This window comes from Vulpes lagopus, chromosome 23 (assembly GCF_018345385.1).
Source record: "Vulpes lagopus strain Blue_001 chromosome 23, ASM1834538v1, whole genome shotgun sequence".
NCBI classification, from domain to species: Eukaryota; Metazoa; Chordata; class Mammalia; order Carnivora; family Canidae; genus Vulpes; species Vulpes lagopus.
In genome coordinates, this window is record NC_054846.1 from 14,645,361 (window position 1) to 14,659,772 (window position 14,412).

At 46.9% G+C, this 14,412-nt stretch overlaps 1 protein-coding gene across 4 annotated transcripts in view; it reads right to left on the minus strand.

Moving 5' to 3' along the window:
- Positions 1-5,280: 5,280 nt before the first annotated feature.
- The window catches only part of FHIP1A (FHF complex subunit HOOK interacting protein 1A), a 225,368-nt gene continuing 216,236 nt past the window's right edge, over positions 5,281-14,412 (minus strand). For all 4 annotated transcript variants that reach the window (XM_041739076.1, XM_041739073.1, XM_041739074.1 and 1 more), the window contains 3 exons: positions 12,707-12,885; positions 12,207-12,345; positions 5,281-5,536 (listed from right to left, as the gene is read on the minus strand). In XM_041739076.1, coding sequence (XP_041595010.1) covers positions 5,283-5,536; positions 12,207-12,345; positions 12,707-12,885 — 572 coding nt within the window. In that variant the 3' untranslated portion in view covers positions 5,281-5,282. The remainder of the gene's footprint in view (positions 5,537-12,206; positions 12,346-12,706; positions 12,886-14,412) is intronic.

Genomic DNA, 14,412 nt, shown 5'->3' on the forward strand with positions numbered 1-14,412 from the left:
TTCCTATCGTTCAAAGTATACATGCCCCAGGAAAAGGAAGCTAATTGTTATTTATACCAAGTTTGGCATGTTTTAGCTGAGCTTACACACACACACACACACACACACACAAACACACTTTTGTAATTATTGCTTATCTGGAAGAAGGCAGGCTAGGGAATTTTTGAAAGTACACACCCTCCTAGAGCTTTGAGTTAGTTAATTCAATACACAGCTTATGGGAATGACCTACACAGTTCACACTGTGTTTCTCATTTCTACTGGATGTGCTGCAGCCTTTCAAGGGTTCTGCATAGTGACTATTGGTGGAAAAACACACACTGAGTCTCTCTCAAAGGCCATTGTTATTTATAAACCATTACCAAAAGCAGCATGGCAATGGCTACCATGCTTCCCTGGCAGGTTTTAGACTAATGTATCCATGGATTATTTGTGAACACAGTTGACCCTAAAGCAGGAGATGGACAGAATCTGACTGAAATCCTCTCCCATTGCCTCCCTTAGCCAAACAAATTAGCAAAAATCATTTAAGTAAGATCAAATTCCCTCTTAAAAATATCTCCAGGGCAAAAAGGGGCCTCGTTACAGGTCTTTTGCAGACTTGTCCCAATAAAAAGTCAACAGACCTACTCGGAAGCACAGACTTCTGCAGCCTCAGCTGCATGAAATTTATAATCTGGCCTAAGAGCTTCCATCACCCTTGTCAGGTTCTGAAATGACATAGTAAATCTAAGCTCCCCAAAAGATGCCTGAACTACATATCGAATGCATAGCGATGGTGCCTATTGGCAGCCTTGTAACCTGTGTGGCTGAGAGTGAGGTTTACTCACATGTCGTGAGACGGGAAAGGAATTCACAGTGACCTGATGGGAAGGGTCAGTCCTAGCTAAAATCATCCTCTGTCTTAGGATCCCAAGTGCAGACACCAAAGAACTAAAGGCTTCCCCCCACTTTTCCTCCTGTCCTCTTCCCTGTAGGACCTCACCAAAAATCTTACACTAAACCCGTTTATCCAGTTAATGAGCTGCCAGGATAATCTGTCCTCCAAAACAAGTAATGGCCTAATAAATGCCTGAATGTAGAGAGGATTTACTGAGGCAAAATTATCCTGAAAACAATTCTTAGTCTTCCAAGAGCTCTTTCTAAAGCATTAGGTTTATGATGGTCATTCAAAAAAGGAAAAACGTCCACTCCATTTTCTTAAAATGTTTCGTCAGTGATGTGATTTAAGGATGGAGTATAAACCAGTTCGACAGAGTTCTGTTTTAAGCTGTGATCTGATGGAGAATTAGTGCTGTGTGATTTATAGAATGATGGTTGAAGCGAGAAGGGGCCTGAGAATACCTTCTTAATGACTGAGAGCTGGGTGGCCCCAGCCACCAGAGGACCGACTGCTGGTTCCAGGAAAAGCTAACACTGCAGAGCTGGCCGAGATTCACAGCAAGCCACAAATTACACTGGCTTGGGCCAGTGACTTGAAGTAGCACGTGCAATAATAGCTGTCCTGCAATAAAGTGTTTCATAAAAATGGCAAGCTTGACAGCCATTTCAGTAAATACAGGACTGGTAATTAGCAATTAAACTGAACTGCCCTTAAATGAGAACTGGAGCTTATGCTGCACACATTTCACATCACGCCGATGACTTGGCCTACCCCGGCCAGGGCAGCGCTTCTCCCGTGAAAATGACCTAGGCACGCTGATCCAGATTTAGAATGAGCAGCCCTTATACACTCCTGAACCTCTAAACAGATCTAGAAGTCAACCCATGTAACCATGGCAACCATGCCGATTCAGAGATGTCGAAACATCTTTCCACCCTGAGTACCACTGGCTGCCCAACCTGAACAGGCAACCCGAACAGTCTCATATCCTGTCTCTGGATTCTGTGTGTAAGAGGATGTTCTCCTGACAACACCATGGCTCCATGATGTCTCAGTGGATTGAAAATCAACAGCTACATCTGACTTAAAGCCACTTGCTAAGGAAAAGGTACTCCTGAGGACCCAAAAAAGAACTGGATGCATCCTCCCTACACGTGACCTCAGTTCCAGTCCATCAGTACATCAAAGTATTTTCCAAGACAGTACTAGATAAAAGGGGGGCAATTTCACGATTCCTCTAAATACCAGGGAAAGGAAGTATATCTACTGATCACGAAAATCACATCTCTGTAATTGGTTATTCCAGAGTCTCCATTTCATGGCTGGGAAATTGTAATTTACCCACCCACCCCCCAAGAAACTGTATTTTAGGCTAAACTCACCTGGAATTTGTTTAAATTTTTAAAAACATTTACTTGGTCATTTCTAAAAATCTATTTTAAATACCCTAGTGCTCAGCCTATATTTTGAATCATAAAATTCACCCCATCTAGAACTTTACCTCAGACCCTGCATTATGAATGGAGAAATTATGTGTGAGGTTCCAGGAACCCTGCAGTGGCTTTCACTGCCCAGGATCGTCAGGCTAGACACAGTGACGCCAACCTTGGGGCTGCAGGTAAGGGTCTGTGCCCCCTGTGCCTTCCAGCAAATAGCAGTGTCTGGGAGCCTGTCACATGGAAAAGTGACCACGCTCTGGGACATTTTAAAGCATGCCAGTATCTTTACAAATTTTTCTCACATTACAAAATACACATTTCTAAGGGCTTCATCCGTTACTTTGATTGGAATACTCTACATTACCATGATTTTGCCCACCAAGGAATTCCCATCATCACCCACCTGCTGCACAGTGTCTTCATATCGGCCTAGATGGAGGGTCACTCCTCCAAACCCTTCAGGATTTGCTCTTTTTTGTAGCCTCGGGATTCTGCTGTTTCTCCTCTGTTATGTCTACACCATTCTCTGAACCTGGCTGTTTCCCTCAACCATGTGTGTTTTCCAGTTCTCTATAATGTATTTCCAGATCAAATTTCTGACTTCATTTTGAAAACCCCTGGACACAATACTCTGGAGGAGGCCTATATCGGATTCAGACAGATGAGCCAGTTTCCAATTCCAAGTAGGGTCATCATGGGAGTTTGCTACCAGCACCCCATTATAGGAGTTAATTTTCCTGCCTCCCACCCCAGACACTGGGTCATCTCTCTCCTCCTTTAAGGTAAGTCTAGTTCAATACCTATTTTTAAAAACGCTAGGAGGCACAAAAGCAATCTCTTTCCTAAAAGGGCACCTTCTATGCGGGCCTGTGGTGTACTCTAATAAAGCAACATGGACTGAAGAAGAATAGACACCAACACTGGATAATGGAGAGAAGAGTACATCAAACCAAAAAGCTGAGGAATATACTTTCCAGATGCGACTTTAACATTTTAGGTATAAGTCCAAACCAGAAGATAAATACTTGTGCAAAACAAAGCTAGAGGATAATAAATTACAGCTTAAATCCCATCTTCCTGTTCTTTTTTCTCTACCTTAAGCCAAGTTCTTTTCCATTGGAGACCCGGGAGTTTGCCTATACCAGTGAGTGCCAGGAAGCCCCGAGCAGGCCAGTCTGCCAGGCCTCATACGTTCCCACTGCTGTACCACAGCTGGGCAAACCCTTTTCCAAGACAGATGGATGTGAAGTCAGAAACAGACAATAGGTTGGTATCTTTGGTTTCTTGCTTAGACTGGGAAACACTGTGAGGCGGGCTGCTAAGAGCCTCCTAGCCCAGACCAGATCTCCTGGGATCTTCATTTCCTTGGGCTGGCGCTCTCTCAATACAAAGCTGCGACAAGATCCATGAAGCACAAAAAAGCAGCCTCTGCTCTGCAGGGTCTCAGCTGTGACTCTGTCCCCCCACTGCTCTCCTGTGCCAGGGGCCTGATTAAGCCCATACCCATTCTCCAGAGGCATGATGGCCAGACCTGTGGCTGCCCCCAGGGTCCAGCAGCGATGCCCACACAGAAAACAAGGAGAGCTGGGACTTCCAATTTCCCTCCAGACAGGGAGGCCCGCCCCTGTTATGTGCTTCTCACCTGCACAAAATAAGGGGTGGGGGCGGGAATTGGATATCCACAAATATCAGCTGTTTATGGTCTCATTTTTAATGCACAATTATTGTGTGTGTTTCTCCCTCTTGGTGGTTTAAGGAGACTGGCGCTAGGTATAATTACGCCTCCTGGAGCAGGCTGCAAAGCAGCACAGAGGCGCTAATACATCATGTTGGGGCCTTCTAATGAACCCCATTACTCAGAAGGCAGCATTTCTGTGTGCAGTGAGTCACCAGCAGGCACTTGGCTTTGCAGGGCTCCCCGTGACCTGTTCACACTTCCATCCCGTGTCCCAAAGAGGCTGTATAGTTCCTGTTTCTCTGCAAAGTGCAACATATTAGAGAAAGCACACAGAATCTAAAACAGTGGCCAGTATTTTTTACAGGCTGCATTTAGTTTACCTTTATCCTTCCTCCCACCACCCCACTCCATACTTCCCCTTAACCCCAAAAAACCCACTGTGACATAGCTTCACAAATTGTTTGCCTTTCATAAAACACTTAAAAAATAACGATACAGAAGTGTATGATACCCTGCTTGCTTCATCAGATCAAAGTCCTAAAACCCAATGTAACAGTTTGTATATTTCATTTTGTGCAAATCTTACTAAAATAAGGCCATTTCCAGTGTTTAGGTAGTGATATACTGATTAAAGAAAGCTCTCAAGCAACAAGAAAATTTCCCTGCATTCCAAATTCTCCACCACTACATCTGACTTCCCAGGCAGAGAGCTGAGACTGGTGGATTTGCCCGTACCATAAGGCAACACGGTTTGGGTAGAGTGCAAATCTTGGAAGTAAAATGCAAAGGGACATAAGATGTGTGCTTGCATGATGGAGGCAAGAGGGGCTCCATCTTTATTCTTCCCTTTTGTGAAATGGAGCCAGAACACAGAAGGCAGCGGAGCAGATGTGCACTCCTCGTGTGTGTTGAACAGCTCAGCCTTCTGACCCGGGGCACCTACAGAAATCACTGAACCCCAGGATTGGCTTACTGTGACCTAAGCTGCAAGATGAGTGACTCAAAGGGATGGGAGAATTAAACAACCGAAAAACTGGAGGAGGAAGAAGGAAAACCTGCCAAAGGAGCCACCAGCTTATGAGACTTACATTCTATATAAGGTGGAAAGACCCGGCTAGAGAAAGAGGAGGTATACAGAAAATTGCCCTCCCCACAAATCAAGTATTGTCAGGAAATATCAAAGTAGAAATTTCTGTAAGCAGCTTTGCATTTAACATTCAGTCAAGACACTAAAACCTTAAAAAACAAGAACCTCTATTTAGAAAAAAAAAAAAAAAAAAAGCTAACAACAGGAGTCCTCAAAGTCACCGAGGATCTTGTAGCACAGAATGGAGTGTTCCTGGGCCAAGGCAGCCAGTTCCTTCAGGAACTCGGGGAAGAGGGCAGCGGCCAGCATGGTGTTCCTCACGGGCAGGGGCAGGCTTGGCGGCACCCCAGCCACCTTGGCTCTGTTTGTCAGGAAGGGCTGAAGCACTCTTGGAGGACCATCCAAAAGGTTCTTGCCAATTCCTGTCCTGGAAGCATCTTGAATGGGATCTGAAACCAGAAAGAAAACGGTCACGTGGTGCCCCTCCATAGTCCTTTACGTCCATCCTCTCATTAAGTGAAGTATGTGTGTTTGAGGGGTGGCGTCTGAGGGAACCAGTCGTGCGTTCAGTTCCTATAACAAATCTGAAGACACAGCCCTTGAACACACACCATGTCCACCCTGTGGCTAGCATATTTGCACAGCAGATAACCTCCAGCAGAGGGCACGTGATACAAGAGTTTTATCCCAAATCCTGTGTAAGGAAATGTAGGCAGAAAGCGTAGCAAGAAAATAGGTTGATCAGGAACCTTCTATGCCCAGGACATGGCAAAGGGAAAAAATGAAGCCACTGCATCAACCAGGTGAAGAATTAGCTAACCGCGTGTTACTGGGGGAGTCCAGAGGCTCCACTTGCTCTCCCCAGCCTCCTGGTACTGGGGGGAACTACTCTACCGTTACCAAGTAGGCCTGATCACATAACGTTGCCGCAGGAGACATGCTGGACTACACAAGCCATTCCCAGTGCAGCTCGGGCCTCAAGGGCTCCCTCAGGACCCTCAGCTGCTTGTGGCCGGGACCTCCAGCCGTCTTTGGAGAACAGAATGGAAAAAGCTTTTGCAAGGTTGGAAATAAGGGAGAGGAAGTTGGGTGCCGGTAAGACCAACCAGACCGGCAACTTCCCACAACCATGGACATCCAGTGGCAGTAAGTGGCTTGGAAGCCTCCCTTTAGGAAAGGTTTCCAGGGGTTTCCGTCTCAGTTTCAATAACAGGGGTCTGGGCTGAGCCCAAACTTTAACATATTCAAATGATTTGCATTTCCATATCAAATCAGTTTTACTAATTAAAATGGTTCAACTTTCCTGACTACTTAATTCTTAAATGTCTTCAGTCTTCATATATATATAGGGGTTATTTATGCCTCCTTCTGCCCCTACTCACAGTCTCACTACTCTTTATAAATCATTACATTCAAGTTCTTCATTATTTTGGCTGCTTTTTAGAATTCAGTCCCATTTTTCAACACTCTGAGTGTCGCATAACTACAGCACTAAAAATTCTTGACATTTATAGTACTTTCCACATCTCACTACTATAGTCTTTAGTGTTAAAAAAAAATCCTCTGCTTTACTGCTTTAAATATCTTTTAGATTAAAGTTTATCACAGTTCATGCCATAAAGAACTGGAAAAGTTGCTGAAAATCAGTCTGCTGCTACCTTTTGGCAGAAACACACAACATGTCCTGACAATAGAGGACAAAAGCGCTGACATCCCTGAAGCACACTGGGAGACCTTGGGAGACCACCCACTGGCACCCCCATGCCAGTCCTTCAGCACCAAAGCTCTACAAAGGGCCCAGGAAAGCTCATTAGGGAAGCTGGCCTGGACCACAGTGAGGAGTGGGACTCGTGGGCGGTGATTCCAGGCCAAGACTTTGTTCATGGAATTCCCTTCCCCATAGCTCTCCACACCTCTAACTCTTACTAGTCCCAAGAGACACCGGGCAGTGGTTAAGAAGAGCACAGACTCTGCCACTTATGGACTGAGCGGCATCAAGGAGGTGGCTTTACCTCTCTGTACTTTGATGTCCTCACAGGTCAAAAGTTGCTCTGAGGATTAAATGAGTCAATACGCAACTCAATACCAAAACACAATCCAATTAAATGTTGGCAGAAGACCTGAATAATGAGACCACAATGAAACACCACTTTACATCTGTCAGAAGGACTAGAATCAAAAAGACAAGACATAACAAGCGTTGGCGAGGAGGTGGAGAGAAAGGAAGCCTCTTGCACTGTTGGTGGGAATGCAAACTGGTGCAGCCTCTGTGGAAAACAGTATGGGCTTTCCTCAAAAAGTTTAAAAAAAAATTATCATATGATGCATAATTTCACTTCAGAGTATTTGCTCAAAGAAAAAAAACACTAATTTGAAAAGATTTGTGCAACCCTATGTTCACTGCAGCATTACAATAACCAAGATATAGAAGTTAACTTAAATGTCCGCTGATGGAGGAATGAATAAAGATCTAGTGGTGTGTGTGTGTAATGGAGCATTAGCCATAAAAAAGAATGAAATCTTGCCCTTTGTTACAACATGGATGAACCTAGAGGGCATTAGACTAAGTGAAATAAGTCAGACAGAAAACGATACCATATGATTCACTTATATGTGGAATTTAAGAAACAAAATGAACAAAGACAAAATAGACTGAAACAGAGAACAAACTGGTGGTTGCCTGGGGAGAGATGGCAGCAGGATGGGGGAAATAGATGAAGGGGATTAAAAGGTGCGAATTTCTAGTTATAAAATAAGTAAGTCCCAGAGATGAAAAGTAAAGCGTGAGGAATATAGTTACTACCACTGCAAGAATGTGTGGTGACAGATGGTAACCGCACTTAGAGTAGTGAGCACGGAGAAATGCACGGAATTGTTGATTCAATGTCGTACACCTAAAAGTAATATAACATCATATGTTAATTATACCTTAATAAATGAAGAAAAAGGAGGTTAAAAAAAAAAAAAAACCAGTGAGTCAATATGTGTAACGTATACAGAGGCAGGGTCATCCATCACGTCGCTGCCCCTGACTCCACAGAGACTTCCGCTTCCTGGCCCAGAGGCCATTCTCTGCTCTAGTCTCCCACCTTATTTTATTAACCAGCTAAGGCCTGCATTGCCCTCCAGCCTCGTGATCTTACGTTTTCAGTGCTCTCCCAGACTGAGATTTCTGAGAGCCGAGCCCATGGGTGATGTGGCCTGCACAGCCCCCAGCACACTTCCTTATTCATAGAAGCTAATAAACATTCACTGAATGAAGGAGGGAAGGAGCTGCCCAACATCAGGTCTTCCCCACACCTGATCTCCCTGGAACTGGTGCATATTCCTCATCTCCATCTTCCTCTTTCACATTCACTCCTCTTTTCCCCAAAAAGGGTTTTTGTGACTCATTTATCTAGCTTGATCATGAATTCCAAAATGTGTTATCACTTAAGAAAAAAAAAAAAGTGTCATTACTAAGGCTCATTGACCCACTTGAATCCAAGAACCAAAAGTGTCTTCACTGGGACGCCTGGGTGGCTCAATTAAGTGGCTGCCTTTGGCTCAGGTCATGATCCCCGGGGTCCCAGGACTGAGCCCCACATCCGGCTCCCTGCTCAGTGGGGAGTCTGTTTCCTCCCTCTCCACTGCTTGTGCTCTGTCTCTTGCTATCTCTCTCTCTCAAATAAATAAATCGAATCTTTAAAACAAAAAACAAAAAACTGTCTTCACTAATGAAGGCAGGAGCATGCCCATGAGGACTCACAGGGAAACCCTTACAGAGGGCGGTGCTATCAGCGTGGGAGTGGCCTCGGGGTGTCACAAAGCACCACCAGGCCCTCAGCTCAACAGCAAGGAGACCCAAGTTATAGTTCCTACCTGGCAACTAGCTTATTGTACAGTGTCTCCACTTCCTTTTCTATAAAATGAAAATACTAAATTTAAATAAATAAATAAATATTTAAAAATAAAAAAAATAAAGGGATCCCTGGGTGGCTCAGCGGTTTAGTGCCTGCCTTCGGCCCAGGGTGTGATCCTGGAGACCTGGGATCGAGTCCCACGTCAGGCTCCCTGCATGGAGCCTGCTTCTCCCTCTTCCTGTGTCTCTGCCTCTCTCTGTGTGTGTCTCTCATGAATAAAATAAAGAAAATACCACTGACCCAACCTCCCTTCCAGAACTAGAGATCTGAAAGGACTCTGAAGATAACTAAATACAAGTAAATACAACCTCTATGGTTTGGAAAGTATTTGAGGGGAAGTGGCTGAGCCCAGAGATCAATAGTCTCAAGGAGGACCGTGTGACAGCTGGCACAGGAAGTCTGCCCATGTGGACCTTCACTTCTGTGTGCAGCATTAGTGAGGAGGCTCATTTCTCACCAGGGCTGCCTGGAGGCCAAGGGACTGCAGGGCCTGCGTGACCGAGCAACTCTGGCTCCAGGCACCCGGGTTCCACCCATCCTAACAAGCACCCAGGCACCTGAAGGAAAAGGAGGGAAGAAGGGGAGTACAAATAAATGTCAGACTCAGGAGTGGTTTTCTAAAATGTTGCTCTGGGTCTGAAAAGCCGCAACAGAGGGTTTTCAAGACTAATTCTAGCAAGATCTCAAAGTTAGGCGAGAAATCCATTCCAGACTCATTCCCCGTCCACGGCACGCCAACGCCGCAAACCCCAATGTTTGGCCCGCTGTCGGGACCCTCACACTCCCGGATTCAACTCATTTATTTGTAGGCGATCACGTCACACTCAATGCGTCAGGAGTCAGCGCTGCGCGAGGGGACAAGACCATGTCTCATTCTATGAGCTTAGAGATTTTGAAAGTTGAGAGGAGGGTGTCACTTTGGGATCTGAAAGAAGCTGGGGAGTCCATCTGAACAACTCTGTTAAAGGAGAGTCTTCTTCCCTGAGGGAAGCTTCCTGCACATCAAAGCCTCCTGAACGTCACAGACCTTAGAAAGCATCAAGCGTGGCTAATTTGATAACCGATGTGGTGGGATCAAGTTCCCCTGGACACACACCTGGCGGCCACTGCCATGAAGCAGTCTGCAGCCGTGACAAAGCACAAGGTATGAGTGACCCCCACTAGAACGTGTGGGTCAGGGAAGGCCCGGGAAGCCGGTCAGCGTCTGTGCCCTCAGCTCCACACCCTGGGCAGGACAGCCTCAGGCACTTGAGCCTTGTGACCCTGGCCAACCACTCCGGGCCTCTAGTTTCAGCTGCCTGGTATGAAAACGAAGCCAACAGGACCTTTCTTGCCCATTTCACAGAGCTGTTTGAAAACACAATTGGGAAAGCACTGAACAAACTGAAAAATAGAAATGAAGAGCACCGAGTGTGGAGTGTAATGTAAAGACACTCAAGGCACCTTCTGTCTACAGATTGCAAAAATGGCCATAATTCTTAGAGTTCTTCCCATTGAGAGGTGGACAGTGTCCGCCACCCTTGAACCTGGGATGGCCCAATGACCTGCTTTGGCCAAAAGAATGTGGCAAAATTGACTTGATTTGGGTCCCAAGACAGAGCCTCAAAAGACCTGGTACAGTCCTGCTCTCACTTGTGCAACCCCACAGCCAGGAGGCTGACAAGCCAGGGCTAACTTCCTGGCTAAGAGGAAGTACGGACTCCCACCATCCCCATCACCCCAGCCGGCTACCACCCATGTGTGAAGCCATCTCAGCCACCCACCGACAGCAACACACAGTGCAGCCAAAATCCACCAAGCCTGCGCCTGATCAGAACACCCGGATAACCAAGCACGCACACCCATGGGCACTCATAAATGGCTTTCTTTGGGCCCCTGAGTTACTGGTTAGTCATGCACCAAGGCTAACTCTCCCAGGGTGAGTGACAGCAGTCACTACAGGTTCAGGAGTAACACAGCTAACAGACCAGCTGTCTACGAGCTAGAAGAGGCCATGTGGGGCCCACGGCCCACTTCTCCACAGGGATGGGGGTGGGGAATACTCCCCGCCATGAATGGCCTGGCCTGGCGGGCTCTTCTCGGGGCCAAAGCTTACAGCCTGCCCCCTCACCTCCCAGTGGCACAGGCACACCTTTCTTGCAGAAATCTGCCCTGCAATGCAGATTCTGTGATTCACAGCATTCTTCAATGCTGTGAAGGCTCTTCACAGCCAGAAAGGACTTGAGATGGAAAACAAATCCCTCATTTAAAAGTCAAGGAACAGGAGGCCCATTGAGGCCCAGTGACCAAGATCAAACAGCTACACAGAGACAAGGTCAAGCCATCAGAGTTCTGGGATCTTCTTAGCTTCCTATAAGGTTTAAAACTTGCCCTGAATTCTATTCCTGCCTCTCAATCTTGTCTCTGACCACATGCCTTTAGCATGGGACCAAGAGCCCCACACTCCCCACTGTTCGCCTGCCACAAGGCCGATTTGTCTGTATGGAGACATGCAAAGGCTAGCACAATATGGGGCATTCCCTAGTTTGCGCTCACCGTGGCCTAGATCATGGCTCAAAGACGCTAGTCGCCAAGGCCAGCCGGCCCGAGTTTACATGAGGCAAAGCGAGGTGCTCCCAAGGCCTGGCCAGCCTGCAGGACCATCTGGGGCTCTCCTGCTCTGCGTGGACCACCACCCTCTCCCAGCCCGGCACCTCCAGAGCTGACCAAAAGGCACGCTCAGAAATTTTAAGATGAGCATAAACCAAACTTCTCCCAGTCCAAATGAATAGGCTTTACCTTCTAGAGCCCTCAAGCACATTTATTTAGGGCCTGGAGTCTCTGAAAACATAATAAGGAGAACGGATACCCTCCTCAGGGTAAGACTGGCCAAAATACGGTTCAGAGTGTGCACGTAATGCCTCTTCCTCGCAAGTTATTTATTCTAGGCGAACAGCAACACAATAGCACTCCCTCCCTGAACCACCGTCAGGCAGGGCAACAAATGCCCTACTAAGCCCTCCCAGCTGGGTGTTCCAGGCCGGCAGGGAGACCTTTTTTTACGTTTCAGAAACTAAGAGGAAGCCCCTCCCGTAGCTTGGGGGAACATGAGAATGTATTTAGATGCTTCTAGGGCCCAGGAGCCAGCACGGCATCTGTGAACCAGAATCAGGAAGGAGGCTGGGGAAGTGGCGAGGCAGCAGGAGAACTGACCCAGGGGAGACGGTCAAGGGCTTACCTTTGGTTAGCGCCTCAGGGCTCAAGTCGGACGTGTCCACTCGCAAAAGCAGGTATTGCTGGGCTTGTATGAGGAGCCCTGGGAAGTCTCTCTCCACAGAAGCAAACTGCTCGATCTTGTTTTTCACCGACGCGAGGACCTGTCAGAAACCACACTCCATGACGTTAAGGCTTCACAATGGAATTCCACCCTCAGTTATCAGTATCTCTTTCAGGTACAGCCCTCGTTGCAGGAACTTTTATGATACTAGGCATCTGCTTGTTTTTGACTCCCCGCGTGTTCTTGGTAGGACACTCTTGAAACATCCAACTGAATGAAGCTTTGCAATTTGTCTAGAATAATCTACACAACTAGCATAATAGGACGGGAAAAGAGAGCAAGTGAATTAGAACAGAGGGAAAAATTCGAAAAAACAACCAAACAACAAAGAAGAAGAGAGAAGCAGCCGTGCTGCTGAGCACCCATGCCGACAGGTACGGATATGGGCTCAGCAAACGTACCTGATACAGAGAACGGACGCTTGGCTGGAAGACCATGTTGGTGTTGAGCAGAAAGGAGCGCAGGAGGGGCTGGGGATAGCTGGCTAGCTGAGTAATGATCCCAATAAGCAGCAAATTAACATGTAGAGAGTTCTCCAGCATGTTCTCCAGCTTTGACAGGACCACGCTGATGAAGGGGCCTGTAGGAAGAGCACAAGGCTTCAGGGCTGGCTCAGCACAGGGGACATCATTCCTTGGGAACTACGGAGCCGCTGGAGCCACAGCTCCCAACTGCAGGCCGGCCAGGTGCAAATCAAACACAGCCGCAGCCAGGAGCGCCAGGTCCTCTTCTCTCGACTCAAACCAGAATGCAAAAGGAACCACCACCAACAAAAGAAAGCAGAAATACGTGCATGGGACCTAATATTTTGACTCCATGAGCAGTTTTGATCCTCTGGAAATTCTCACAGCCCTTGAAAAAGGTCAGAGGACAAATAATTTAATTTTTAAAATTAAGATCTACTTCTCCATACTGCTACTGTATTTTCTGGGACTGCCAGAGCTCAAAAACATGGGGTTCCGTACCCCAGGAAGGTGTATAACTAGGGTGCTTTCTGCAAACACCAGAGACCATTGTAAATTTTAGTAACAAAAAAATCCTTTGTGTTCGTGAACACCAAACAAGTACAAACTATGTTTAGCGAGTAGCAACACTGTAGACAGGGACCGTCTACCCCCATGGGCACCAGCAGGAAAATGCTGTCATTCCTCAAATATCACAGTGTGGAAGGACCAAAGGAAGAGGAAAAAGAGGGGCGAACGAAGTCTGGGCTGTCACTTTAGTGGATTTAGGGCCGTACAGTTTGAGGTGTCACAGGTTCCTCAAGAAAAAAATCTATAGAACTACAAGTCACTCATAGATAATTAGGCAAAAAGGAGCTTCCACTAATTTGGATCACTAGATATGCTTTGTGCTGGAATTCCCTGAAGACGGTGAAAATCCAGAACATTAATCTGGCATTCATAAAACTACCTGAAGACGTTCTCCATGTTTACCATAAAAGTGGCCCAATAGGCAAAATGAATGAGAATTCTGTATTTCCCCCAGGGGAGCTACTGATGCTGCCTCGAAACCACGGCATATTTATAACAAAAGCACATAACCCTTGATGAATAAGCGTGGCTTGTGAAGATGTCACCAACATTCATAGGAGTTTAACAAAAACATGCTTTACCGCAAGACGCTTCATTCAGAAGCCTCAGTGGCGTAGGAGAGTAAAACCCTTCAACAAGGGAACAGAAGCCATCCGCGAGAAACGTGATGGGCGCAGAGCCTTCACCCACACAAGCAAGCGATGGACAACAGTGCTATTCCCGTTGCCGGCGCGACGGGGGATGTTTCCACGGGGGCCTTGAAGATAAAGGCTCCACACCATGGCGTGTTTAGATTAGCCTCAACTTCCCCACCTCTGGGCTGCGGACAGAGCGCCTCAGTTCACTTCGCAGAGCGCAGGTGGGTACCCCACGACCTCCCGCAGAGAGCCTTCCCAGAGGCCCTACTCACAAACCACAGCTGGCAGAGTTTGTCAGACACATTCAGAAACTGGGTTAGGATCCCACGTGGAAAGCAACGTAATGGGGCTTCATCAAGGACCCAGGAGTGTGCCTGGTAACTCCTCCTGAGGCATCACAGCGCATGTCTAGCTGGTCCGGCAGATGTGCCAGGA